Here is a 27732-nt window from a genome sequence, read left to right on the forward strand (position 1 = left end):
CACTGACTATGATATCATTGAAGGGACAAATAAGAAAAGGAGCTATGTCCATAGGGTAAAGGTAATGAAAAATTATGATAAAACCCATGGAGCTGGCAAAAAATGTGATGTTGCAAACATTCACAACGTCGCAACCATTGATTGTTGCGAGAATCGATGTTGTCAAATTGGAGATAGATCCAAAATCATGCAAGCTAGGGTACACTTTTGGGGATAGAGCTATAGTACACGATACACATTTGTACTAGATTGCATGGGCATGGCCTATAGACAAGGTCAAGATGACGAGTGCTTTGAGTTCACATTTGATGGGAAGAAGGTTTGTAGTAAAGCATGGTATGTAATGCATGGCATCGGTAAGTCAACGTTCTATAGGCTCAGAAAGAAGTTCTTGAATGGTGCATGTAATGTCAGTCATGGCAACAGTGGGATAATACGGAAGGACATGACACATGTTGAGATGGCAACAGTGGGATAATACGGAAGGGCATGACACATGTTGAGATGGCAAAATCAATCATACAGGGCTTCATAGATAATAATGCCGATCAAATGCCACATAGGTCAAGGACAACTATGCATGGAGCCCGCGAGACCCAACGTGTTCTACCAACAATGTACAAACAGGTGGACATATTGCGTGAAGTGAATGACACACTTGTCTTGTTCGAATACCGGCCACTATCACAACCATCATTCTCAAGATTGTGGAACACAGAGTTCAAGACAGTTAGTTTATCAAAAACCAGCACCTTCTCAAAATGCGACATTTGTACGGCAATCAAGGTCAAGTTGGAATCAACAAAAAATCAAGAGGAGCGTGCCAGATACATGGCACAAAGAAGGGCACACATGTTGCAACAACAAATGAGTTGTAGAAATCTTTACTATGCTTGGAGGAGCTCTTCCGAAATGAACCCAAACAGGTATTTGTGTATTATACATGATAAGATGGACCAGAGCAAGACTGCCATACCACAAATTAAACCAGTTCCTAAATCTCTCAATGGGGTTGAGAGGCTTCCAGTATCCTTAATAGGAATGCTCACTCATGGACATGGACAAACAGCTTATGGTCACTTTGCCTTGGGGTTATGGCCAAGTGATCCCAACTTCACAATTTCATCTCTCTCAAAATGTATAAGAAACTTAGAAAGAGGAGAGCAACACATGTATGGTGACTTGAGCTCACAAAACTCAGATGCTGAACCACGAACAGATCTTTTTTATTGTGTTTTGTCTACTATGGCCCTGTATCAGCATATGGAAGTGCTGAAGGAGAGAAATGCATATTGCAAGCAGAGCATTGAGGATGCAGATGCAGAGATAGAAACAAATGTGGATATAGAGGGAAATTATTCTTCACATATGGAGTCAGTCTTTCATACTAACACACATGTGCAAGATAGGGGCAATGGAAATGCCTCAAGTTTAATGCCATCAAATTCAAGGACATTTTTTAAGAGATTGCAAAGGATGTTGTTGTTGCAACTTGACAATTTTGGTTTTGAAAATAAGAACCGTTATGTATTTTCCTATCTATCCCTATTGGTTGCACGAGGAGTGTTTGACATGGTGCAGCTTGGTTTTCTTATGGTTGGTCATACTCATGAAGATATTGATGCATTGTTCAGTCGCTTCTCTGAGAAGTTGAGGAAACAAACCATTTTCACATTTCCACATTTGATGAAGATCTTTAATGAGTGTGTTAGCATGCATCCAGCACCCTTTCTCCTACAAAAGGTGGCAGACTTCAAAGGGATGCTTACATGATGGAGCCGATAGCTTGATTGGACATTCAAAGCCATTGCAATTCAAGTTTTATATGAGTGATGGAATACCTTTGATGCAATACAAAGTACACCCCAAAAATGTTGATTGGTTACCAGAAAGCGGTATAGAGTTATGGAAAAGAAATGACCAGGGAGGACCCAAGCTTCCTGAAGGTTTTCCAAAAGTATTGCCACCCTTTGAGTATGTTAAGGAAAATGAGAAGGTTGTGGAGGGCCTAAAAAAACATGTCAATTGGTGGAAAGAGCACTTGCAAGAGAAAGGAGACCAAAGTGATTATGCTAAGTGGATCAATCTGGTCCTTCCCTATTGGGAGAATCTTATGCTAAACATGCAAACCCCTAGTGCAAGGGAAGACATTGGATTTTATGACTTTTGGCCAAGGAGTGTATGCGAAAAAGCTGAGCCTCTTGACCTTCAAGTGGAGGATAATGTAGATGAAGGGTTTGATGTAAATGAGGACCATTATTGTGGTCCAATGCGCAACAAACCTGCTGAAGAGTTTAACCCGACTCTTGATGTGTCTAAAGGAGATTTTGCACTTGTACAACCTTGTAATGCAAATTACCCAATATGGTTGGGAGTGACAACAAGTGATGTTGATCAAAACAACAACTCAATAAACTACCTACAAGTTCAGATACAATATTGGGCACCAATTTCAAAGAAGAAGAACGCAAGTGATGTGGAGGTTTATAAGGATTGCTGGAACAAGTATTGGCGAGAGAACAGAAATGATCCTCAGCGTTGGGAAGATACTAGCTGCATCATTTGGGCATGGAAGCCCAAGGATGGATGACTTCTAGAGAAAATCAAGATTCCAAAGGCTATAATACTGAAGGCCAAACAGAATCAATTGAATCAACATGTCAGTGCAGTTGAGCAAGAATGATTTGTTAGCATATGGGCAACTAGCTTTGTAATCTTTTAGCAATGTTGTATGAAGCTACCAAACTCATAGTTCAATCATTATTTAGATTGTAAGGCTTTCTTAAGCTTTTAGATTTATGGTTCACCCATTGTTCAAGAATTTTGATTCAATACAGATGGTGATCTTTTTAATTCTATCACCTAGACTTTCTTACAACTTAAAGTTACATTGAATATCCTTTCTTTGTTAAAGTTTCTGTGTTTGATGGTCAACTGGAGGCTATGTGATATAAACAAGCTTAATTCCTGGTGTGCATGTGTGTGTGTGTGTGTGTGTGCAGGCAAATTTACATCCCACCACCAATATCATATACACTTGTTACAAATGTACAATAGTATATAAATCATATCGCATTATTCAAATGCTTGTTAAGAACATCCAATAATAAATCTTGCATATCGTACAGTAAACATTGTATTGGATCTAACAAAGAATGCTTGTTGAGAACATCTAATAATAAATCTTGCATATCGCACAGTAAACATTGTATTGGATCTAACAAAGAATTGTCCTAAAATTGTGCATATTTTCCAAAATTCCTAAATTTGAGTTTCTTAGTAATGGCATTAGCTACATGTGTACTGGTGGTAGAAACCCCGAAGCTACCCCCTCCCTATTTCCATTGCTAACCTCAACATTTCAAGGGTCAACCCTGTAGCATCGAGAGCTGGTGTAGGTGGAGGTACGGTGGTGGGAAAGCAAAACCTAGAGGGTAATATCCCATATATGGATCATGTCTTAGTGGTGGGATAGTGTGCGCTCCGTTCGTAGGGATCCATATAGTATCAGGAGTATACACCTCGAGGTGGGTAATTATCGTACATGGGTGTCGTGTGTGGGCTAGGATGCTCTGGGTGGAGTCTCACTCCTTGATAGGAAGTTTTAGGGCATGGGTTAGCTATAGGGATTTAATATTCACATGATCACAAGATTTTTTGTGATAATAACACATGTGAACAAGTTATTCACATGTTCTCATGTTACCGTTCACAAAATAACAGGTCACTTGCCATTTGGGAACCCCTTAAAATCTTGGCTACACATGGGAATAAGCTATTCACATGTTCTCATGTTACCATCTTCACATAATAGCAGGTCAGTGGCCACCTAAGAAGATTTTTTATGCCCGACAAAGATAATTTTTTTAGGCCCTTGTGAAAGCTTTGTGAATATAACATGTGATCACAAGATTTTTTGTGAATATAACATGTGATCACATGATTTTTTGTGTTATTAACATATGTTATTAACATGTTCACATGTTTTCGTTTATGTCAGTGAAATCCCTGGTTAGCTAGTTCTCTACCTAGGCATGGCATTGATCTAGTTTCTTAAAACGAATCTACCGACATGATAGTCAACATAGCTCCTCGGGGGTGTGATGGTTCTCTCCGATTGGTGGTCCATGCTTGTTCCTAAGGGCGAGGCTTTTCTGATTACACATTTCCTAGGATAAAGTTCCTTAGTCTTGAGGCAAGAATCCTCTATGAATGCGTAGGGGATTTTGGTGCTTGTTCTTGAGATAATGATGTGTCCATACATTGGGCGCTCAATCAACTTGCCTCTAAGTCAGGGGTGGTTTATCTCTTGCACGGGGCTCTTCACTTTCACTGGTGCTATATTAAAGACTAATATAGTCTCGCTCTATGTGGATTTGACCGATGGGTTGGATCTAGAAAGAGATTGCACATAAGAGGGTTCTTTGTCATCAAATAATGGATTATTTCACACCAATCTCCTTGAGTATAGGTGTATGAATGTGTTGTGTGAGGGTGTAGAACCACCCTCTCAAACAGGGAGATTTTTTCCCTCTAAAAGTTAGGGAATGATCGTTTATTCTCAGAAGAATGGTCATTCGTCTGTGTGCATATGGGTTGGCTTAACAAGAGCAGCGACCTTTCATATTCAAAAGTTAGGGAACAACTGTTTATTCTTAGATGAACTATCATTTATCTGTGTGGGTATGGGTGTGGCTTAAAAAGAGCAGCGACCATTCGTCTTCAAAAGTACAGGTACAATTGTGGACTGGATTCCGAAATGGACCTTCTCTTGGGGAGGAATGGGTGTTCGTAGGTTGGTGAATGGAAATTCCCCCATGGAGGACTGTGTGTTTGTTAGTCGGGAAGGATGTGGCCACCATGGATAGGTTAAGGAATGGGTGTCCCTCTAAAGAGGAAGAGACATTAGATTTTGGAGAAAGTGCAGCCATGGATAGTAGGGGAAATGGATGTTCAGTGGTAGAGGAATGGTCATGGTATCGTCTTAGGCATGCTTGTTCACTCAGGGAGAGGAAGAGACGTTCATTTGTTGTGAAGGTATGGATGTTCACTCACAAACTGATTAGTCAGGTGTCTTAATGGAGCCAAAATGGCATATCCTTGATAGCAGCCGCCCGCCACCAAATATTCTCATGACAGAGTTAGTTGTACTATAGTTATGCTCTTTTAATTCCTATTCCACTCATTTTTTAAGAGATTCTCAATCTGGAAGTGAACAAGAATGGCTAAGAAGGGTATGGTTGTATCTCTATAAGGCGTTCACTTCTTAGAAAAGTAGCCCAAGAGTGAGTTGTGCTTGGTTTTTTTTGTTTTTCCTGATTTCTCCCCCTTAGTGATGATTTTTGGTGGTTTTCTTTTTATGCATAGATCAAGCTAGTCCTAAGCTATCTAATGATGCAAGGAATGCACAGTTTAGTATAATATCTTAAGTACAATTAAGCTAATATGTAGTTTTCTACCTACTTGAAGAAAAACCAAAAATCAATGGAAAAATTAGAGCACCTACTTGTTGCTCCCATGTTTAATGTAGCCTCCGAAGCTCCTATTGCTCCCCACGCTCCATTGCAAATTCATTGATCAAAGAAAAACAAAAAGAACAAAAATCAAACAAGAAACTCATACCAAGCTCATACAACTAGTGGATTTGTATTCCATTCAGGCAATCATAAGTCTCTAGCTTAGGAGAATATTGTGGAGGACCCTAATATACGTGCTATCCCTGGCAGTCGTGCCAAAGATGTTCACCAATATGAACATTCACCTTGCATGAGGGGAGAAGGAGAGAAGAGAAGATGCAAGGGTCAGTTTGGGATTTTCACTTAGCCAGCCCTATGAGGGTTAACTTCTCGATGTGAAGTTGCTAGGGACTCACTCCACCACCAAGTGTGTCATCCAAGTGGAGCTTCCATGTGCTAGGTAGATAACAAGTAGAGAAGGATCTATGGAAAGCTTTAACTCTTCCTCAATGCCTTCATGTGTGCAAGGAGGGTGAAAGAGAGAGAGATAGAGAGGAAGGGAACGGAGAGGAGATAGAGAATATCACCTACAATCAAGCAAGCAAGCATGTATCAACACACAAGCTCACAATCATCACCACACAAGAGAGCACACAAGAGAGCAAGAGAGAAGAAGAAGAAGACTCAAATGTGATAATGGGATTGTATCCTTTCATATTTCTGCTAGTGCACCTCGGCCCCTTAAGGCTCGAACTTGAGTTGGAGCCTTTGTTCTCCATGCCAGTGTACACCGGGGTCTTAAGGCTCGAACTTGAGTTGGAGCCTTGGCTCTCGATGCTAGTGTACACCAGCCTCTCGAACTTGAGTTGGAACCTTTGTTCTCCATGCTAGTGTACACCGGCCTTAAGGCTCGAACTTGAGTTGGAGCCTTGGCTCTTGATGCTAGTGTACACCGGCCTTAAGGCTCGAACTTCAAATTGAGCCTTTGCTCTCCATGCTAGTGTACTCTGTCCTCAAGGATTGAACTTGAGTTTGAGCCTTTACTCTCCATGCTAGTGCATCCCGGTCCTTTAAGGCTCGAACTTCAGATTGAGCCTTTGCTCTCCATGCTAGTGCACCCCGGCCCCTTAAGGCTCGAACTTGAGTTGGAGCCTTTGTTCTCCATGCTAGTGTACACCGGTCTTAAGGCTTGAACTTGAGTTGGAGCCTTGGCTCTCGATGCTAGTGTACACTGGCCTTAAGGCTCGAACTTGAGTTGGAGCCTTTGTTCTCCATGCTAGTGTACACGGGCCTTAAGGCTCGAACTTGAGTTGGAGCCTTGGCTCTCGATGCTAGTGTACACTAGCCTTAAGGCTCGAACTTGAGTTTGATCCTTTGCTCTCCATGCTAGTGCACCCCGGCCCCTTAAGGCTCGAGCTTCAGATTGAGCCTTTGCTCTCCATGCTAGTGCATCCCGGTCCCTTAAGGCTCGAACTTCAGATTGAGCCTTTGCTCTCCATGCTCATGCACCCCGGCCCCTTAAGGCTCGAACTCCAGTTTGAGCCTTTGCTCTCCATGCTAGTGCATCCCGGTCCCTTAAGGCTCGAACTTCAGATTGAGCCTTTGATCTCCATGCTAGTGCACCTCGGCTCCTTAAGGCTCGAACTCCAGTTTGAGCCTTTGCTCTCCATGCTAGTGCATCTCGGTCCCTTAAGGCTCGAACTTCAGATTGAGCCTTTGCTCTCCATGCTAACGCACCCCGGCCCCTTAAGGCTTAAACTTAAGTTTGAGCCTTTGCTCTCCATGCTAGTGCACCTCGGCCTTAAGGCTCGAACTTGAGTTGGAGCCTTTGTTCTCCATGCTAGTGTACATCGGCCATAAGGCTCGAACTTGAGTTGGAGCCTTGGCTCTCGATGCTAGTGTATACTGGCCTTAAGGCTCGAACTTCAGATTGAGTCTTTGTTCTCCATGCTAGTGTACTCTGGCCTCAAGGCTCGAACTTGAGTTTGAGCCTTTGCTCTCCATACTAGTGCATCCCGGTCCCTTAAGGCTCAAACTTCAGATTGAGCCTTTGCTCTCCATGCTAGTGCACCCCGGCCCCTTAAGACTCCAACTTAAGTTCAAGCCTCCCATACATGGAACTTCGCCTTAAGGCTCAAACTTGAGTTTGAGCCTTGTCTCTCTATGTTAGCATACCCCTAGCATATGAGTGCACAACTTGGATCTAGGCTCCAGCTTAAGTCGAGCTTCTGTATAGATTAAGTAAATGCAAGTGAGGCTCCAGCTTAAGTCGAGCTTCTGTATAGATTAAGTAAATGCAAGTGAGGCTCTTGCTATTCAAGAAAACTTTGATTTGAGTTTCTTAAGTTTGATAGGTTTTGATTTGATATGTAGCATTTAAATCCATTTTTTTCTAAGGTTTTGAAACTTTTTTTTTGCTTCACAGGAATGGAAGCTTGCAGAGCGCCCACTACCTCGCAACCACATGGTGCACCAATCTTTACTCTGGATGCTCTCGAAACAACAACTCAAGCTAAAAGTGTCACTCCTAGAATTAAGGTGGATAAAACCTTCGAATTGAGTAACAAAGAAGGAGTAAAATGGTTTGTGGATAGCTACGATGCTAGTGCAAACTTCAAAGGAGTCCTCCATTTGTTTCTGTCTCAAGGTGATACATCATATGGAGATATGGGGATTGTGGTAGGCGCTAAGGATGATGTGGATGCAAGAGCAAACCCATGCTTCACATACATTGTATTGCCAGAAGGAGAAACTACAAAAGCAAATAAGTTTTGCTTATTATTGGAGACTTTTCACCCAGCAGACATGACTGGCAGTAAACTAGGAAAGGACAATTCTATTGTAAATTTAGGATTGAAGATCATTGATTTTTCCAATCAAGAAGACTCAGGGGTGGATAATGTGGAGGACCTGGTGAAAGCAGTGAGGCATGCAAAGAAGGCTTTGGATTCACGAAAAAAGTCCATACCTGAAAAGGAGACAACAACCACTCAAGTTAGGAAAATTGTGGAGAAAAAAGGCAGGGCCATAGTGAAGAGTGCACTCGAAGTATCTACAAATGCTGGTGCAAGTTCTTCAAAACATAAAAAGGAGGGTGACAAAATAAAAGTCCTTGATGTAAGCACAATAGCAGTTGAAGACATGGCAGGCTCTCAGGTGCAAGAAGAGGAGCAAAGAAGAGAAAGGCAAAGCACTCTACAAAGGTTCAAGAAATCTCTTTAAAGAGACAAAGGACAAAACCAGCAAGTGGTTCAAAGGAGATAGATGCGTCCGATGACGAGCTAATGGAGGTTGAGACTCTAAACAAGGGCAGCAAAGCAATTATCTCATTAGAAATAAAGAAGGGATATTATCCCTTTGGTCTAAATGAGGTCTTCAGCATTAATGTGATGAAATGTTATCCTGCTCCTTCAAACTATGTGTATAGAAGATTAAATAAGGATTGGGTTCGTATTTTGACCCAAGACTTTATTGAGGACCCAAAGCAAGAGGAGATACTTGCAATTTTGATGCCTTGTAATCGTGCTACAAAACAACCCCTTGATAAACTCGCAAAAGAAGATATTCATAAAGTTGAATATTGGATTATCTCTGGTCAACACTCCATTAGTGCTGCAAAAAGCTTGCAAGCTCTAAATATGGCTAAAGTGACCCCTCCACTGCGTCAGCAATTCAGGTTCAGGAGATCAAAGATAATTGTAAATTGCCCGCCCAAGATTTCTCGTGACATTTCCAAGGATGCGAATTTCTCTTTTGCAAAGTCAATGCAAAAGGAGCCATTCCTCGATCAACTTCTACAAGCTCGAGCACAATGGCATGCAAACGGTCGTGTTTTTTATTGAAGATATTGCCTTGTCAAGGTGTAAGGCTATGAATATCATAATAATTTAATTTGGATAGACTCAATTATCTCAATAGTGAAAATCTTTTATACATCATATTCAATAAATTTGATGAAATTTAGCATTGACAATATACTCGCTCTTTTATTTTTTTGGTTGAACTAATGAGGTATTGGAGCATTTGTCTATGAAGGTTTAAGACCATCCATATCATGGATGAATTTATGTTGTTGGCACATAATATATTTATTCAAAATTTTGAATGTACATTAACCAAACATTTTGTTTTCAATAGGATATGTTGAAGCATATAGCTTTAATTTCAAGTGTACAGAAAACTTACTATTGAGGTGGCACCAATCATTGGTGACTTATGCACCTAGAGGTAAAAGAGTTCCACCACCCCCAGATACAATAAGGAAACAAAGAAGAGTATTGATACTTGAACTCAATGGTGTTTTACTTAAGACCATTGAGATGCAACATGGTGATGTATGTCCAGACTGGGCCAAACATATGCATCTTGTGGAAGAGAATACAAGTGTTTGTCATTTGATTCGCAAAGATGCATTCACTTTCCTTGATTTTTGTATGCAATGGTTTGAGGTATGGATCTGGAGTACTAATAGACTACAAAGGACTCGACGCATTCTTGAGTTGTGCTTTCCTCGGCACCATCAAAAGTTTAAGGTCATAGCAGGGCATGCAGCATGTCAAAAGACGGATCTTCTTATTGGATATCAATTTGTATACCACAAAAACTTGGATGTAGCATGGAGAATTTTTCATGACCTGGATGGAAATAACACACTAATTTTTGATGATACCCTCTACACTGTAATGTGGAATATGCTCGGAACCTACTTGATTTTTCCAAAGATGTGGAATCAAAATATAGAGGAGCTTCAAAGTTTTTTGGAGACAACAATCAGTGCATGGTTACTTGGTTGGATTTATGCAAAGAACAAACGGGAGTATACTTGCAACACTTTAGTAAATGAAGCAGCTTATGATAGAGAAACTTTGTATGTATTGGAGCAATACATGAGAAAACGCTATGTTTGAGATACAATTTGTACTCAATTATTATCTTGACAAAGGGTTTTTGTCTTCGGATGAATTGTAAACTTGAATGTAACAAGTGTTCTTTGGCATTATCCTCCCATGTTTTTACTTCAATGTCCCTCAAATTTGAGCATATATATCATGATTTATAATCTTGATATAGTGTCTAAGATGGGTTTTTATCTGTGGATCAATCGTAAACTTAGCATATTGTTATTGTCATTGAGATTTACTTTTTGTTTTATTGTTTCTAACACCACACCCTTTAGAGATCTCTCATTTCTAAGGTTCCTTTTTATAATGATATTTAGAATTCTTTTGGCAAATTAAATAAACCCCATGTTTTTACTTCAATGTCTCAAAGTGGAGATAGTATTTAACATTATCTTCTTCATATGAAAGGTGTTGTATAATCTCAATTAAGTTTAGTGTCATGTTTCCCTTGTCCTTCCAATATTGCTGCATTGACGTGTGTATCTATACAACTACAAACAAATACGCCAAATAGTTGTGTCAAGATATAATCTTTTGGCACAAAGAGTGCACCAACAAATAGATGTTAGCTCAAACTACACAAAAATACCGAGTTTCCAACCAATCCTATAAGAAATGGGACTCGAATAATTCCCAAAATTCCTAAATTTGTCTTAAGACCAAAAAAGAACAAACCGAACCATATCTCCAAACTTACTAAGTTTGATGGGTCAGGGGATCCCATTCCGCATATGGAGATGTTTAACCAGATCTGTGAAGAAATCAGCCATGTAGAAGATCATATTAAAGTGAGTGCCTTTAGCCTCATTCTTGTTGGAAAAATAGATCAGTGGTTTTGATCACTAAAAACAGAAGACAAGGCTACCTTTCATGCTATGAAAGAGTATTTGAGACAAGGAACTCAATGGAGTGGTCGAACATTTGCATAACGTGAGGCAAAAGGAAGGAGAATCCATTTGAGACTATATCAACCGGGTGAGATTTCTTTACTCCCATTTTTATAACAATAGGGACAAGTACTCTGACGAAATATTGATCAGTCGATTCCTAGAGGGACTTGAAGATGTGGCCTTGTATAATCCCCTATAAGCTCTAGGACACACCTCCTTTGAGCAGTGTTGTAGAAGTGCCATGGACTTTGAGGACAATTTCTTGGGAACTCATTCCCAAGAATTGCATGAAGGTACTTCTGAAGCTTTCTTTAAAATCACAAGCATGAAATATGAAGGGAAAGGGAAGGAACTCTCTTCAGGGAAATAGGTAGAGTAGCTAGCAGATATATTGATGCAGCAAATGACCCAACAATAGAATAGGTCAAGGCTACGGACCAAGCAAGTCAAACTCATCTATACCCCAAGAGAGAACTGGTGTGGTGCCTGATTTGTTGAGCAAACCACACTAGTATGGAATGTCCACATTTGACATAGACCAACTCTAATGCGCTTAGCCAAATATGGAAACATCAAACTGCTACACCAAATGGCTGCTCAAGCCACGCCTTTACCATAAGTCGGCTGCCTAATCCAAGGCAACCACTGGCTTTACAAGCACCTGTACACGACAATTTACCTCAACCTAGCCATGAAGTAGCCCAATGAGGCGTTCTTAGGGTTACCAACGTACCCTTTCCACCTACAGTCCTTCCACCACAACCTCCATTACCTCAAGTGATCCCAGTTCACCTATTGACCTTGACATAAATTGTCAAAGAAGTTGGGGAGGGGGAGGTGACAAACAACATCATTTTTGAGCCACCTGAACCAAGTAGCCTACCCCCACTAAGGGTATGATGCTTCATTAAAAGAGCTCACTGTTAAATACTTTTGCCAAGTGGGTGATATTAGCTATTTTTAGTAGAAAAATGAGAGTTTTTTTCTATTTTTAGTGAAAAAATAACTGCTTTTGCTACAAAAAAGCTTAGAAGGTGAAATAAAGTGAAGACCCTTATTGTACAACCACCCTAGCTCTGTCTACTACTGTGGCTAGATGAAACCCAGTTTTAATAGCTTATCAATCTTTTCTTTGACTTGTCGAACATAATTCGGATTCATTCGGCATGTCCCTCTCATGCGCTTCCTCCACAGTAATCAGATCTTTGTTGGAACCTCACCTTTCTCTTTTTCTTGAAGAGCCTACTTGACTATGCCCCCTGGATTTGCTAGTGCCTAATCTACCATTAGTACCACAATAACTAGCTGCACTAACATAACATACACTTCATATTAGGACATCCACATCAAATATGGGAACTAGATCCGGATTCTCCATTAGGATTTTTTCTTTCTCATCGTCCTCCACTCCTTCCATCCAGTTGAGTCCTTTCGCATAGAGAGGATAGATGAATGGATCTACTTTTCTCACCATCCTCCACTCCTCCCAACCAGTTAAATCCTTCTGCATAGAGAGGGCAAACACGTATATCTACTTTTCCTTTGGAAAGCATGGATACTTTGACCTTTTTCTTTTCTTTGTGGATGGTAATGCAGTCTATTTTCTAGTTTTGGTGAATCTTTCCATGTCGCAGCCCAGCCATGGTCAACCCAATAAAACCGGATATGCTCTGAACTTTTCCTTCATCTGTAGGATCAAAAAAGATACTGGAAATCTGCAATCAACTACACTACTCTCTTGGCCATGGACACTGTCAACAGGTATGACTGCTTGTTAATCTATCATCTTGTCAACAGGTATGACTGCTTGTTAATCTATCATCTTGACTACAAATGGTGCGAGGTGCATCTATGTGATCTCTAACTTTGGGCCATTTCTTTTGACAGCACATTAACACCAAACCCTCCATTCACAAGGATGCCAGACACTATCTGACCCTTGAATACTATTGTTACCTCTAGAACCACTTTATCAAAACTGGTTCTACTAATCTAAATTATATTGAATTATTTGGATTTTTGCTAGATGGGGCTTCCACCAATTTTTCCACAAGCCTTCTCAAAAGCTATTGCCCATAATCTGGCACTAAACAGAGGAATTGATCCAATGTGATGTTTAATTACATTTTTTGCAGATCCTCCCACATATCATATTCAAACATTGCTTCAGCTAGTTGTCCCTTACTTCCAGATATCTGAGGTGAAATATCTACCCCTTCCTTGACATAGCACTACTCCTAGATTCTACTATTGGATTCCATTATATTTCCTCGGGATTACCTATTGGCTTCTCTCTTTCTTCTAGATAACGTCAACAATTTTCTTTGTACAACTCCTCTACGGCTTGATCTAGGTGCTTCCGGCACTTTCTGGCACTACATTGAACCTTGGGTGTTTTTTGGTTCTTTGGGACTCAAAACTGTGGGTGTACACACCATATAGGTTTCCTTCCATGGTCAAATGGCCTCCTGACTAACTTCTACCACCGCCTCTAGCTGAGAAAATTCCCGAGCATTCCAGACTGTGCCTTGTGCTTCTTGCACCATCTTGGCCTACCTGGTCCCAAATACGTTGATGTGTAAGGGTTCCTTCATCCTTGGTCCATCTTGATCTCTAGGTTAGCTATTGGGCCTTATGCCTCTGTGACTATAGTAATCAAATTTGGTGGCTCAGACTCCACCTGATATGGCTCAATTTTCACTAGGTTAATTGCTAGAGGCTCAGCCATGTAAGAATACACAATAGCAAAAGCTAGATCAACACAATACAAAGCATTAAATTGTAGAAAGAAGTGGAGAGTAAACAATACTATTCCTTGCAAAAAATTGATTACAAACTGATGGCATCCTCGCCGTTGCTCACCCATGTGCTCTAAGTAAGGAGCTTTGATGGTGATCTAGACAGATCCTGGATGGAGGATGCCTTGCTTACAAGAATGCTTAAACACAATGAACTTGATGATGAACTAAGGGTGCCAAACTAGTCTATATATAGTACTACCCAAGGTCGATAGGGATGTAGGTCGGCCACATTGGTGGCCAGCCCACAACTTGGTCCAAAATGACCAATTGACCACATCATCTAATTGGGACCATATTAGACTACAACATAGCCCTATAGGGACTAAGTGCATCTCCTAGGGCCCATCTAAGACCATCTAGACCCTCAAACAAGACTTGCAAGTCAAGAACAACGTGTCCTTGGTTTGCTGTCGTCCAACACTCACACTAATGCACTCGCATAGCCCGCATAATCATACATCCTACTTAGCAGAGTGACAAGTCTACACAAGCTGGGTCTTAACCATCTGGCCACACTTGTCACCATCCAATGTTTAAACTAGGAACGTCGGGTGCCCGGGTGCTCACCACCACAACGGCTACTCCTCATAAAGGGGGCCTTACAAAATATAGCACATCTATACCCGCAGATCACGAGGGTGGAGCATTGAGAAAATGCTTTTCTAACAAGCCAAAGTTGTCGCCTCTGATTGTGTTATCTGGAGTTCTTGCTGATGATGCTGCCATACCAGGCAACACTCCGTCTTACGATGATTTGCATAATAACACTAAAAGGGTGCACGTGCTGCACCACCACGACCTTGACCATAAGGGTGAGCCTATAGTATGCCTGTGGTTGGCTGGTGCATGTCAAGGGTGTCTTATCCTTGAAACGCATTCCTTCACAAAGCCTAAACCAAAGAGAAATAAGAGTTCCATATGGTAAGTGCCAAGTTTTTTGTGGAAAACTTCTAAGGTGACCCAATGATGTATTGGTTTCTATTGGCCTTTGGAAGGAGAGGGTATAATCAATTAGATGATTAGAACATCCTTGTTGTGCAGATGTTATTCTATTTCTATAGAACATTAATGCTCAACTTGCAATTTAAATCACTTACATGATAACCTTCCTCAATGGCCAAGTTAAGATGATAACCTTATAGATACTCTCTCCCTCAATGGCCAAGATAAGTGTTTTTCCACATAACAATGATGTGGTTTGATGCCCTTAATTTCACACTAGAATTTTAATCATGGATTATGTGACATGACAATTGACTAAAAATTGACAATTGACTAAAAATAGATGGTGTTATCAATGGCAAAAAAGTAGTTTTTTTAAACCAATCAAAATAACGAAATGTCTTGACTCTTGACCTTAGCCAGTTTATTTCCTTATACTAGTTGGGAAGTGGTGCTTCTCACGCTTCTTTTGAGGCTTCCAAAATCAAATTCTACCCACACTTTCTCTTCCCTTTCCCGAACCTCTAAATTCTTGCCACTTGGAAGCTTTGTCTTCCTTAAAATAATATAGAGAATAGAGAAGAAAGGACATTATAACAAGAAAATTCCAAAATCTTAGCTAAAACATAGACAACGAGGTTGACGCGCGATCAGGCCTATCAATACGGGAGAGAGGGGGGGTGCAGTTGACTCTGTTATTACACGCTCTCATTTTGCACAGCAGGACATAAGAACTTCGTACTCTGCTAGATCATGGCTGATAACAATCTTACAGGAGCCATCCTTCAGAGCGGTGAGCAAATCGAGAGGTTTCGTGGGCCTTACCGCGCCATAGCCACCACCAGCATTCCAGAAGAGGAGAACATCGCGTCCGACATCACACAGGTACTCCATAGCTGGATTCTTTAGGGTTCTCTTCCATAGCTACAAAACACCATTTTCAGGGTTCTTTCTTTGTCGCCGACTTTTCTTTGATATCTTAAGGTTTTTCTGTGGATTACATTACGCATTTTTCTTCCTCAGAAAGAAGGGGGTTGCTATGTTGCGCTGTTTTAGGGTTTCTCTGTGCTAAATCGCACATTTTCTTAGGGTTTCTCTCTCAGAAGAAGAGGTTTGCAGCACGGTATCTGTTTACGTTTTAGTGTGGGTTCTTTGTTGTTTTCTTTTGAATGCAGTTGATAGGATGGACTCCGCTGGTGGAGCTGAAAAAAATTGCAGGCAAGGAGGGTGCCCTTGCGAGAATAGTTGGGAAGCTCGAGTGCCAGCAGCCCCTTGGCTCGGTCAAGGACAGGATCGCGCTTCCGTAAGATCAAACCCCCGTGACATCTTACCACATGATCCCCAAAAACTTGCAATATTTTTTTATGAAAGTGGGCAGATTGTGCAACATGGAGAAGGATTTTGAATCATGTTAATTTTTTTCTGCGGTGACATATCGATGGGTTTTATCTTCATTTCATACGTCCACAGTTGAAGTGATTTCATTTTCTAAGCAAAATGGAAAACGTGGCAGGATGATTGAAGATGCTGAAAAGCGTGGGTTGATCAAGCCTGGGTTGACTACCCTCATTGAGCCCACCAGTGGAAACACTGCTATTTCTCTGGCATTTGTCGGAATCCATAAAGGATATAAGGTTGCGGCAGTTATGCCTGCATCTTCTTCAATGGAGCGGCGCATGATCCTGCGAGCTTTGGGAGCTGATATATACCTCACAGGTTTTCTCCACTTATATGATCATTTGCAGCTCATGTAGCTAAGTGTTTTGGGCTGTTAACCCCTTGTTCAAATGTTGTTTACAACTGTGTTTGCACCCCAGATCCTGCGCTAGGGTTTGCTGGAATCTTTGTGAAAGCTGAAGAATTACTTGCCACTATTCCAAACAGTTATATGCTGAATCAAACAATCAATGCCATGAACCCTGAGGCTCATTTTCAAACTACAGGTGGACCTTCGTAAACCTAGCAAAGACTTTTTTCTGTGCATATGAGAGATGTTGTAATGCCATGATTGCAATGCAGCATGTGTGCCTGTGTCAAGTTATCCTTGAATGTCTGGATTATCTGCCCGGAAACCAATAGTTTATGGTTTGATCACATTTGAATTAAGCAGGCCCCGAGATTTGGAAGGACACTGCAGGGAAGGTGGACATTTTCATGGCTGGTACAGGTACTGGGGGAACCTTTTCAGGAGCTGGAAGATATTTGAAGGCACAAAATCCAGCCATCAAGGTCTTGGTTGTAGAGCCAGCTGAAAGCCCCATCTTGTCAGGTAAGCTTTTCTCTCCTGTGGGAGCAAGCATTGGTAATTATACAGAAGATATTGAGGCTCTGTCCTGATCTGTTTCCAAAGGTGGATGCAAGGGTTCACACAAGATTCAAGGCATTGGTCCTGGTTTTATCCCTGCAACGACGGATGCCAGTGTGGCCGATGAGATTGTCACGGTCTCTAGTGAAGAAGCCATGACATACGCTCAAAGGCTTGGCAAAGAGGAAGGTTTACTTGTGGGCATTTCTTCAGGTGCTGCTTTTGCTGCTGCCTTAACGGTAAAGACACAAGACTCCTCTCCCTGCCTGTCTTTTTGATAGTGGTGTTTTTGTGGTGCATATGTTTTGAGCTTTGGGCCCTTGGTTATGGAAAAAGGGCCTGGACAAAAGCCTTATATACAGATAAGTTTGTTTAAACAACTAATGGCTGGGTTTCCTCCCTGAGTTCACCTCCTGGTGTGGACAGGTTGCGAAGAGACCAGAAAATGCTGGCAAGTTGATTGTAACAATCTTACCAAGTGGTGGGGAGAGGTACATAACCACAGAACTCTTCTCTTCAATCAGAGAAGAATGTGAGAAGATGACATTCTGAATTGTTGAGAGTGCACGAAAATTTGGATACAACCATACATTGGTTATGCATAGTTGCCTGCAATAAGAGCATATTGTTAAGAACTTGATGTTTGTCGTCTCAAGAGTCGAGAGGATCACAGAGTCTGTAGCAGTACTGTGCCAAATAAACCTATGCTGTGTGTGTGTGTGTGTGTGTGAGAGAGAGAGAGAGAGAGTGAGTGTGAGTTTTTGTATGAAGGCATTTTTGAATCTCTTTCCTAAGCATTTTTGTACCAAACACGGCCTGATACAAGTCAGTGAGATACTCCAACAAGGGTCATTCGGACTAGGACTAAGGGCCAATTCTCAACCTGTTGATTGTTCACGTTACACCATTGGTTATTGATTTTCATCCGATGGCTGGTTGTTAGATGCAGTGTATTTGTGAGTTTTTCCAAATTAATTTTGCTGCCACATGCATGCCTGAATGGTAGACATGGACCATCTCTTAGACAAGAGTAGGGGCAGGATATGGTCCTATTTGGGTAGTTTTGACAGCAGGTGCCTAAGGCGCACACCAACGGATGGGACACAAGCTGGCACAATATGAACATGTTTGCTCACCTTTTTGATGATGTTTTGGGACCTGACAACTGATGGCTGAACAACATACAACTTGCCATCAATTCCCAATCAAAAGATGGGTCAAGGGTCATCCATGGGCATTTGGTGCACAGCGAAGACCAAGGGCTAGAAAGCCAGAACCAAGGGGTGTAGGAGCCAAGGCATCTAAATCACTAGAGAAGCTGTGCATCAACAAGACATATAGTTCTCATGTGCGTCAGAGCATGCACAAGTGGAGATAGCTTGGAACTCAAATCCAGCTGTAGATATGTTAACATCTTTGTATGTATCATCTTTTGAGCAATGTACACTAGTCTAGGTCTCTATTCTCTGATGTGTCTTGTAGAGTAGATTAGTGTTAATTTCTCATGTGCATGGCATTAATTTAAAATAGCTGTCGCACATGTCATTGTGGTATCAGAGCATCTAGGTTCTTTTTAGAGAGCACATTTTGCATCAAGGTTTGGAAGGAAGTGCATTTAACAAACACAAGTTTTGTGCATAATAAGGTGCTTGCTTACCCATTCTCCACCGTGTGTCCCCTATACCACATTCTTGAATTGGAAGGATGTTTCACCTCACCTCTCGCCATCCTCATTCCATGGGAGGCCACCACCTACCATTGTCTTGCCAGATTTGTCTTGTCTCGATTCTTCTCATTCTATCCTCATGGAGGAGAAATGCCCTACTTTTTTGCTCCCTAGTGGTTGCTTTTGGTTGCAACTGGTTTAAGCAACAATCCAACTTTTTGCGTAGATCTTGCATATAGCAATAGTCTACATGTCTTAGTAGAAATCCCATCAAAGGTCCATTTCTTTGCGGTGGCCAGACATGGAAAATATTCTCAAATTGAAGACCTACTCCCATATGAGATAGAGACTTTGGTCAAAGACATGATCTACATGATGAAAGGATTGGGAATGATGATTCTTTTTGGGAACATTGGGAGTAGGAATTAGCAATATCGGAGAGCTATGCAAGCAAGAGGTTCAACATTGACATGTGCAGAGCTTGGAGACAAAGATAGAATGTTGGAGAGTTCTCTAGAGGTGAAACTTAGTAGAAGAGAGTTATTAAAGATGCTAGAGAGCATCCAAGGCCGAAAGTGGCTCAAGAGATAGTCTCCTCGAGTAAGGACCGTACCAATGAAGAATCTTGAAGAGGTGTTGATATCAATGGTAGTAGAGTCAAGGAAAGCCTAGGAATTAATATTGGAACATCCTCGATCCTAAAATGCCTTGGATCCTTCTCTTTTGTTTCTTGTACTTCCTTGGGGTCTAGGAAGTCCTAGGATTAGTTCGATTTGAAGCTCGCTTGGCAACACCGTTGCCTTTTCTTCGCTATGGTCCTTGCGTCTTCTTTTACCTTTTTTGCTTTTAGGGAATTCTGATACCAAAGATGTGGATAGGGTTGCTTAATCTTGCAATTGCTTGGCTTGTGCGTGGGCTAGGAGGTTTGTTCATCGACTTGAGCCTTGCACAATAAAGAGAAGAAGAGAAAGAATGCAAGTGACTTACTGGCTTGCATTTCTAGCCACCCTTAACAGAGAAACTCTTTCTTGTGGAGAGCTAGGGTCCTCAACCTTGCTTTCCTTGTTGACACTACAAGGGAGCTTAGCAATTTAGTGTGGGGAGTAAGGAAAGAGAGAGAGAGAGAGCTATGGAAAGCTCAACCTCTACTTCAATGCCTTGGTGTATAACAGCATGGGGGAGGAGGAGAGAGAAGGAGGGAGAGAAGAGAACTAGCATCTACATGACTCACCCACACAATTCTCAAGTGAGTGGAAGCATGTAATAAAGAAAGAAAGTATACAAGCAAACATCAATCACAAGAGCAAGAGACTCAAATTCAAGGGATTATGTATTTTCTTATTAGTCAAAATGTCTTATATACAAGACTCAAATGTACAATGGTCGATCGCCTAAGTAATGTCTAGGGGTCCAAAAGCTAGTCAAGGATAATTTCCTAGTCTAAGTATATACTACCAACATTACACAAGTCAAAAGCTCTGTTTTGACTATCATCCAGTATTACACAAGTCATAAGCTCAGAGATTTCTCTTAATCATTTACGTTAAGCACATTGCGTTGCACAAAAATATAGCACGAAAATATTACCATGCATTCAGAGTAACGTTAGCCAATGTGGTTAATATGCATCCCTCCCTAATTAGGATCCATCCATTAAAGTTCTAATAAAAGTCAATTTGGGACTTCGTATATTGGGTGGTGCGGTGGAAAGCTTTGTAGGATGTCCAAAAGGCAGTCTTGAAATGTCTTCGAAGGTAAGTATCCGCCAACCTTGCATCCATTGGACTCACTTGTAATAGCTGAGTATTTGTCGAAGAGTGAGGGCTTTGTTAATGTTAAAGGCCATGCCTTAGAGACCTTCATCAAAAGCATGCCAATCGGGAAACTCTACTCATAGCAGGACAATGATCAGGTGGAAAAAGTGAATAGTAATAAGGGGGGAAAAGTGAATAGTATGACCATTGATTGGGCCTTGTTGTGTGACACATCTTCATCATCCTTGTCCTTGGCAGTGTCACTAGTGTCCTTCCTCTTCCTTCATAGTGTGTGCTAGTCTCATGGACCTATAAAATTCATGGGCCTCCTTGTACTCACATCATCAAAGACGTCTTGGGGGTAGGCCACATCATGGACAATGTCGAATTCAATGGTGCTAGCTAGTCCTCATGAGCAGTAGTTGCTTCCATATCCTGTGATACAGCACTAGAATGGCAATGGGTTTCTAAACGATGTTGTCCTTTGATGTGTGATGCCTATATGTATCATCCCCATTGCGTGCCAACCATTGGTGCACATCCATTGGATGGGGTCGCTGATGAGGGCTGTAGAGGCAGGGTATGGGTAGAGGTCTTCAAGAACAAAAGGGCTCAATGTAATCTCCCTCCTCCTAGCGATCGAAGAAGGTGAGGACTCTGCACCAGGATTGAAAGTTGAGGTAGAGGACATGGTGAGGGAGATGAAAGATGGTGGAGGTTTCTGTGAAGGAGATGGTGTGTCCCTTGAGAAAATATCAGTTGAGGTGAGGTTACCTTCTTGGATCCTATGTGAAGTTCTATGTGGCTTCATTAGTACTGGAGAATCGGTTGCCATGCAAGTGGAATGCATGCCGGTGCAGCGGATGTTAAAATCACAGCAATGTGATGAGCTATGGTGGATCAAATGCTAGAATCAACATCATTAACAAAGAGATTGGATGATAATTAAGATGTGATTAGTGAGAAATTAATTGATAGCTTAATGTAAGCATGGATAATCAAAAACCAGCAAATTCTCATTAGGCCAATGCCTCAATTTATAGAGTTTACATCCAAGCATCCAATCCCACCACTAATTTCTCCTTGATTCACTGATTCTCTCTCCACCTCTCCGAGAATATCTCCACACCTCCTAAATCTCCTCATGCTACCCTTTATTCTCTCCCAGTAGATGCTTCTCACCTTTTCACAGGTTCTCTCACATTTACAGATTCTCTTTTACAGTCTCTAGCCAAGGACTTGTTCCCGCACACACCCTATTCACTTGTATACTTCAACAGCGGGGCGGACACCTTTTGGTACCTCTTCAGTAATAGGAAACAAATGAGTAGAGGGACCTCCTCATTGGGCATGCTCTTCGAGGGTCTGGCTACCACTTGCTTGAGCTACTTAATGGCCATGTGGGTGTGGCCATTAGGTTTGTCTTTAAGAATTTTGCGAAAGAGTCTATGGCCGATGTTGTCTTCTCATCCATCTTTGGCTTTTGGGTTTGAGGGGAGCCTTGGCGAGAGAGCCAAAGGGGTGTGCTGCAAGAAGAGGCTTGCTTGGGGTGGCAACACCTTGCTAGTTGTACAGTTTGGGGAGCTCTTCCCAACCTACAGCGTATTAGAGGACTTTGGTGAGAGGATCATGGCAGCTTTGAACTTGTCAGCAGGGTTGGTGTAGATACTATATAGCTTGTGGTGGAAGTGATCTGCCTTGATCTCACTGGCAAGCCTTGTGAGAGCAAAAGGACGAAAGGACTAGATGTACACGAGATCAAAATAAAACAACACAGTATGAAATGGGTGAGTGAGTATATATGATGGTGAGTGAAAATATGTACAAGAGGTCCTCTAATGTGAGAAGACTCTGAGTAGAAGACCAGTGCAGAAGCAAAGAACAATGTCAGAGCTGAAGGACGATCGGTGAGACGAAGGCTTACGTTTGTGGATGCAGAGGTACTCGGAGGTGGTAGTGGAAAGCAGAAGGTGAAGTGATGCAAGCTCTGGTGATGACAAGGGTGTTGTGGAACCTAATGGGTGATGAAGAGCAGAGAGGGCTGCCGTCTCAAGTGGTGGTGGTGCAAGCTCTCCGACCAACAGCCTACATACTATATATAGATTCACCTCATCATTCAGCATCTTGTACCACTTCATTGACTAAATTCGATACCACATCATCATCTGCTTCGGCTACTGTGCTACCGGCGCCTACACTACATCTTCTTCTTCATCTTCGCATATGCATTTTACATCAGTTCATGGGAAAGCAACCCTCTCTACTACATAGAGCACACCAGCGTTTTACATTAGCTCATGGGACAACAGTCCTCTCTACTACATAGAGCACACCAGCGTTTTACATTAGCTCATGGGACAACAGTCCTCTCTGCTACATAGAGCACACTAGTGTTTTACATCAACTCATGGGACAACAACCCTCTCTGCTACATAGAGCATACTAGTGTTTTATCAATACATATCTTGGGATAGCAGCCCGCTCTCTGCTATAGTACATCATCATTTTTGTTCTACAGTTTGGTGTTTTATCATCAGTACATATCTTGGGACAATAGCCCACTCTTTGCTATAGTACATCATCTTTTTTATTCTACAGTCTACCTTGGGATAACAGCCCTCTCTGCTCACCATCTCACATCATCGGGACGGTAACCCTCTCTGCTTATCTTCACCATCGACACAACTGGGGACAATAGCCCTCTCTGCTCCTCTCTAACTCCGGTATTGCAACCGGCAGTTGGCAAGACCCAAAAAACAAGAGTAAAAGCTAATAAGTCCAATAAAATCCCCTTCTTAGGGGTGGATAAAATGCCATTTTCACACACCCCCTCTCAGGCCAAAAAGGGGACCATGAGAGAAGATGAAGGATACAAGGGTTCCACACTGACACACTTGTAGAAGGAATGTATTCCCCTTTGGAAGCAAAGTTTGATAAAGTCTGAGAGGGAGATCAAGATGGCAAAAGTAGTGAAGGTGAGTTGATGTAGATGGGTTGATAGTCTCCCAAAGTAAGATCTTGAACATGGCTTTGCTGCTCCGAGTAAGGAGTCCCATTCCTTGTATGGTCCAAATCATCAAAGTTTGGAGAATTAACTTCTAGTGAGAAAAATTGGTCCTTTTGGGAGTGCAGGTAGACGATCAATGTTGTGAGCTATCAAGGTCTTCAATCGCTTTAGCTCTGATACCATGTGAGGGCAAAAGGACAAAAGGACCAAATGTATGAGAGATCAGAGCAAAACAACACAGCATGAAATGGGTGAGTGAGCGTATATATGATGGTGAGATCCTTTGATGTGAGGAGACTCTAAGTTGAAGACCACCAGTGCAGAAGCAAAGAATAATGTTGGAGGTGAAGCATGGTCGGTGACGAAGGCTCGCGTATGTGGATGCAAAGGCACTCCGAGAGGTGATAGTGGGCAGCGGAAGGTGAAGTGATGCAAGCTCTAGTGACAAGGGTGCTATGGTACCTAAGGGGTAATGAAGAGCAGAGAGAGCTGCCGTCCGAGTGGTGGTGGTGCAAGCTCTAGTAACAAGGGTGTTGCAATACCTGAGTGAAAGAGGAGCATAGAGGGCTGTTGTCTTGAGTGGTGTCGATGGTGAAGATAAGCAGAGAGGTTTACCGTCCCGATGATGTGAGATGGTGAGCAGAGAGGTCTGTTGTCCCAAGGTAAACTGTAGAAGAAAAATGATGATGTACTGTAGCAGAGAATGGGATGCTGTCCCAAGACATGTACTGATATTGTCCCATGAGCTGATGTAAAACATTGGTGTCTATGTAGCAGAGAGGGTTGTTGTCCCATGAGCTGATGTAAAACACTTATGTGCTCTATGTGGCGCAAAGAGGGCTGCTATCCCATGAACTGATGTAAAACGTTAGTGTGCTAGAGCAGACAGGTGAGCATGATGAAGCACATGTAGTGTAGGCACTGGTAGCACAGCAATAGCAACAGATGATGATGTTGTATCGAATTTGGTCAATGAAGTGGTACAAGATGTTGAATGATGAGATGAATCTATATATAATATGTGGGCTGCTGGTTAGCCCAATGCAAGGGGCAGTTGGCCAACAACAAGACCCAAAAAAAACAAGAATGAAATCTAAAAGAGAAGGATACCAAGGTCCCACACTGACACACTAGCAAAAGGAATGTATCCCCCTCTAGAAGACTTCAAAAATAAGTGTCGCTTGGTTGCAAAGGGTAACAAAAATGGCAGGATGTTTACTTTTTGGATGTGAACATGCCTGAGATAAAGACAGCCATGTTTGCGCATGGAGCAGGTGTCATTGCAGATATTGACATATGGCACAAGTGCATTGGTCATGTGAATGTACAGCGACTGAAGTCTATGCAGGCCCAAAATATTGTTGCAGGTTTGCCAAAGTTTAAGATTGATGGTATGCATAAAGTATGTGAAGCATGCTAGCTTGGTAAGCAGGCCAAGCATGCTTTCCCACATGAAAAGCATGTCAGTGCAAGGCCATTCGATGTCATACATTTAGATGTATGGGGACCGACCAAGACTGCAACAATTGCAGGTTGCAGGTACTATATGTTACATTCGTTAATGACCACTAGGAAAGTGTGGGTTTATTTCACGAAGGAGAAAAGTGAGGTGTTTTCTTACTTTTAGAGATTTAAAGCCTTGGTTGAGAGGAAAAAGGCATGCAAATAAAATGCCTAAGATCAGATGGTAGGGGAGAATATTTCTCCAAATGAGTTCAGCGATTTCCTAAGAAGATAGGGAATTAAGAGGCAGTTGATACACTCCGCCAATAGAATGGTGTTGCAGAAAGAAATAATAGGCACATTGTAGAAGTGGCACGTGCCTTGATGGCTGAAAAGAATATGCCACATTACTTTTGGGCAGAAGCAATAGCAACTGTTGTGTACATTATGAATAGGACACCCACTGCAGCTGTTCATGGTATGACTCCTAAGAACAGAAGTTTACAGGCATAAGACCAGATGTGTCTCACTTGAAAGTGTTTGGGTGTATTGCATATGTACATGTTCCTGATGATGAAGTGAGAAAAAGTTGGATCCAAAGGCAGAGAAATGCATCTTCTGTGAGGATTACTGTTATTACTTAGTATTTCATCCACTATCTGTGTATTTAAGACTGAAACTGAAAGTAGACTTGAACACAGATGTTTGATTGATTGATTGAAATTGTGATACAACAGGCTCCTTATATAGGAGTTCAAGAGACACGAATGAAAAGACACATCCCATGACCAATAGTCATGACTCTAGGCGAAGAGACACATCCTTTGGACGAATAGCTGCTGCAACCATTGGATGAAGAGTTGCAACCCTAGAGCGAAGGGGTGTGACCAGTCGTCGAAGGAGTGTGGCTCTTGATGAAGAGGCATGTCTCTAGAGCGAATAGTCGTGACCTTCTGAGTGTAGGGGTCCTCTGTAATCATGTCACTTCAATATCTGTAACCATGAGGAGACTGTGTATAATGAACTAAGTCACAATCGTGACATCTTCATTGGTTATGCTATGGAGAAAAAAGGTCATAGATGCTATAACCCTACCACTCGTGAGATACGAGTAAGCAGAGATGTTGTTTTTGATGAGATGAGTAGCTAGTATGCACCAGTAGTGAAGGCAACAGAAGATGCAGATGTAAGAAGTGCTGATGTTGCACCACATGTAGAGCAGCAAATCACAGGTGCTAAGTGGACCTGGAAGTCCTCAAGCAATGGATCCAATGTTAAGATGTAGGAATCGCACTCTAGTTGTTCTTATCATTCACTGGGTGTGGTAGTAGTTGGTTGATTCATGACTTCTATATGGAGATTCCACCTCTAATGTTACCTCCTCAACCAACTCCACTTGAAACTACTCCTACAAGGATATTCAAGATTGATCCAATTATGGATGGACCTCCTAACATGCCCAAATTTTATGTTAAGTATCTAGACAACGGTTTCAAAACCCACTAACAAGGGGTGAACACCATGTGGCCCAACCTGGACATTTGATGCATCGAGCTTATAGAACAAATTTCGATTCACCAAGGTGATCTCCCTTACCCAAAATAAAAGTATCAATGTGTGTAACACACCTCACACGTGTGAATAATCACCCAATATGCCCACACTACACACGAACGACTATTTGATTTTATTTTAAGGCTAAAAAGGCATTAAACCACACTACACCCAATATGCCCACACTACACAGGAAACACTACACAGGAACGACTATTTGATTTTATTTTAAGGCTGAAAAGGCATTAAATATGAGTTAGACTCTACATTATATAGGCTTACATAAGCTAAATATGAGCTAGACTCTACATTATTACATCTTGGAGGAGGTTAAAGTAATGTAGACCGGCTGTTTGATTTGATACTTTGTAGAGAGGAGCCGATAACCATCAGGTTTGTCAATCGACCAAGATGGTCTTCTTGTGAAGATCGAAAGATTCCCCTTGATGATTTCTCCCTCAGGGTGTAGTGTGTCACCAAATGTGTACATACACCCAGTAGCAACAATACATATGCAAATCCTATCTGCACTTCCAAAATACACTGCCGCACTGCAATAACCAGATTTCAAGCAAAAACAGTTCTCTACCAGAACTTCCAGAAAACTGTCAAAAATACCCTCCTGCAGTGACGAAACGGGGCCCGTAACGTGCTCGAAAAGCAAATCTCGCCGAAAACACTTAGTCCAATAGGACAATAAACCTACCTTGTAGCTTCACTCCCGCGAAGATAGCTCCTCCAATCCGAGATGTGTAGCTCCTAGAGCTACTGAGGGGGTGTTGTACCTAAACCAAGAAGGGGAAAGAGATGATGGTGCTCTTACCCATGTAGTACCACTTCCTTCCTTGCTTGTTCTTGCCTCTTAGCTCTCACACGAAGAACCAGGCTCTAATACCATAAAGAGAATGTGGGGGAGAGGAGAGCTTCAAACCCTAGCAAGCAAACACACTCACACAAGAGAGAGATGGATAGCTGAATTTTCTTTCTATCTTCTTCTTCTGTACTCAACCAAC

General features: G+C 41.8%; 1 protein-coding gene across 3 annotated transcripts; it reads left to right on the forward strand.

Annotated features, from left to right (window-relative positions):
- The first annotated feature begins 15632 nt into the window (after nt 1-15632).
- Nucleotides 15633-19012, forward strand: LOC147641501 (cysteine synthase-like). Of its 3 annotated transcripts, XR_015263640.1 has the most exons (8): nt 15636-15875; nt 16166-16293; nt 16504-16706; nt 16808-16933; nt 17101-17259; nt 17341-17534; nt 17722-17914; nt 18955-19012. XR_015263640.1 is itself a non-coding variant. In XM_086783826.1 (7 exons), the coding sequence occupies exons 1-7, from the start codon at nt 15744-15746 to the stop codon at nt 17845-17847; spliced, it is 1068 nt and encodes a 355-aa protein (XP_086639952.1). In that variant the 5' UTR covers nt 15636-15743; the 3' UTR covers nt 17848-17932. The 3 variants fall into 3 exon arrangements, 2 of the variants coding, with proteins under 2 accessions (XP_086640038.1, XP_086639952.1); XM_086783826.1 differs by lacking the exon at nt 18955-19012 and having other exon boundaries at nt 17722-17932; XM_086783912.1 differs by lacking the exons at nt 16808-16933; nt 18955-19012 and having other exon boundaries at nt 15633-15875; nt 17722-17932.
- Nucleotides 19013-27732: the final 8720 nt, after the last annotated feature.

Source organism: Cibotium barometz, chromosome 1, assembly GCF_041138505.1.
Source record: "Cibotium barometz isolate CiBa-2024 chromosome 1, ASM4113850v1, whole genome shotgun sequence".
Taxonomy (NCBI): domain Eukaryota; kingdom Viridiplantae; phylum Streptophyta; class Polypodiopsida; order Cyatheales; family Cibotiaceae; genus Cibotium; species Cibotium barometz.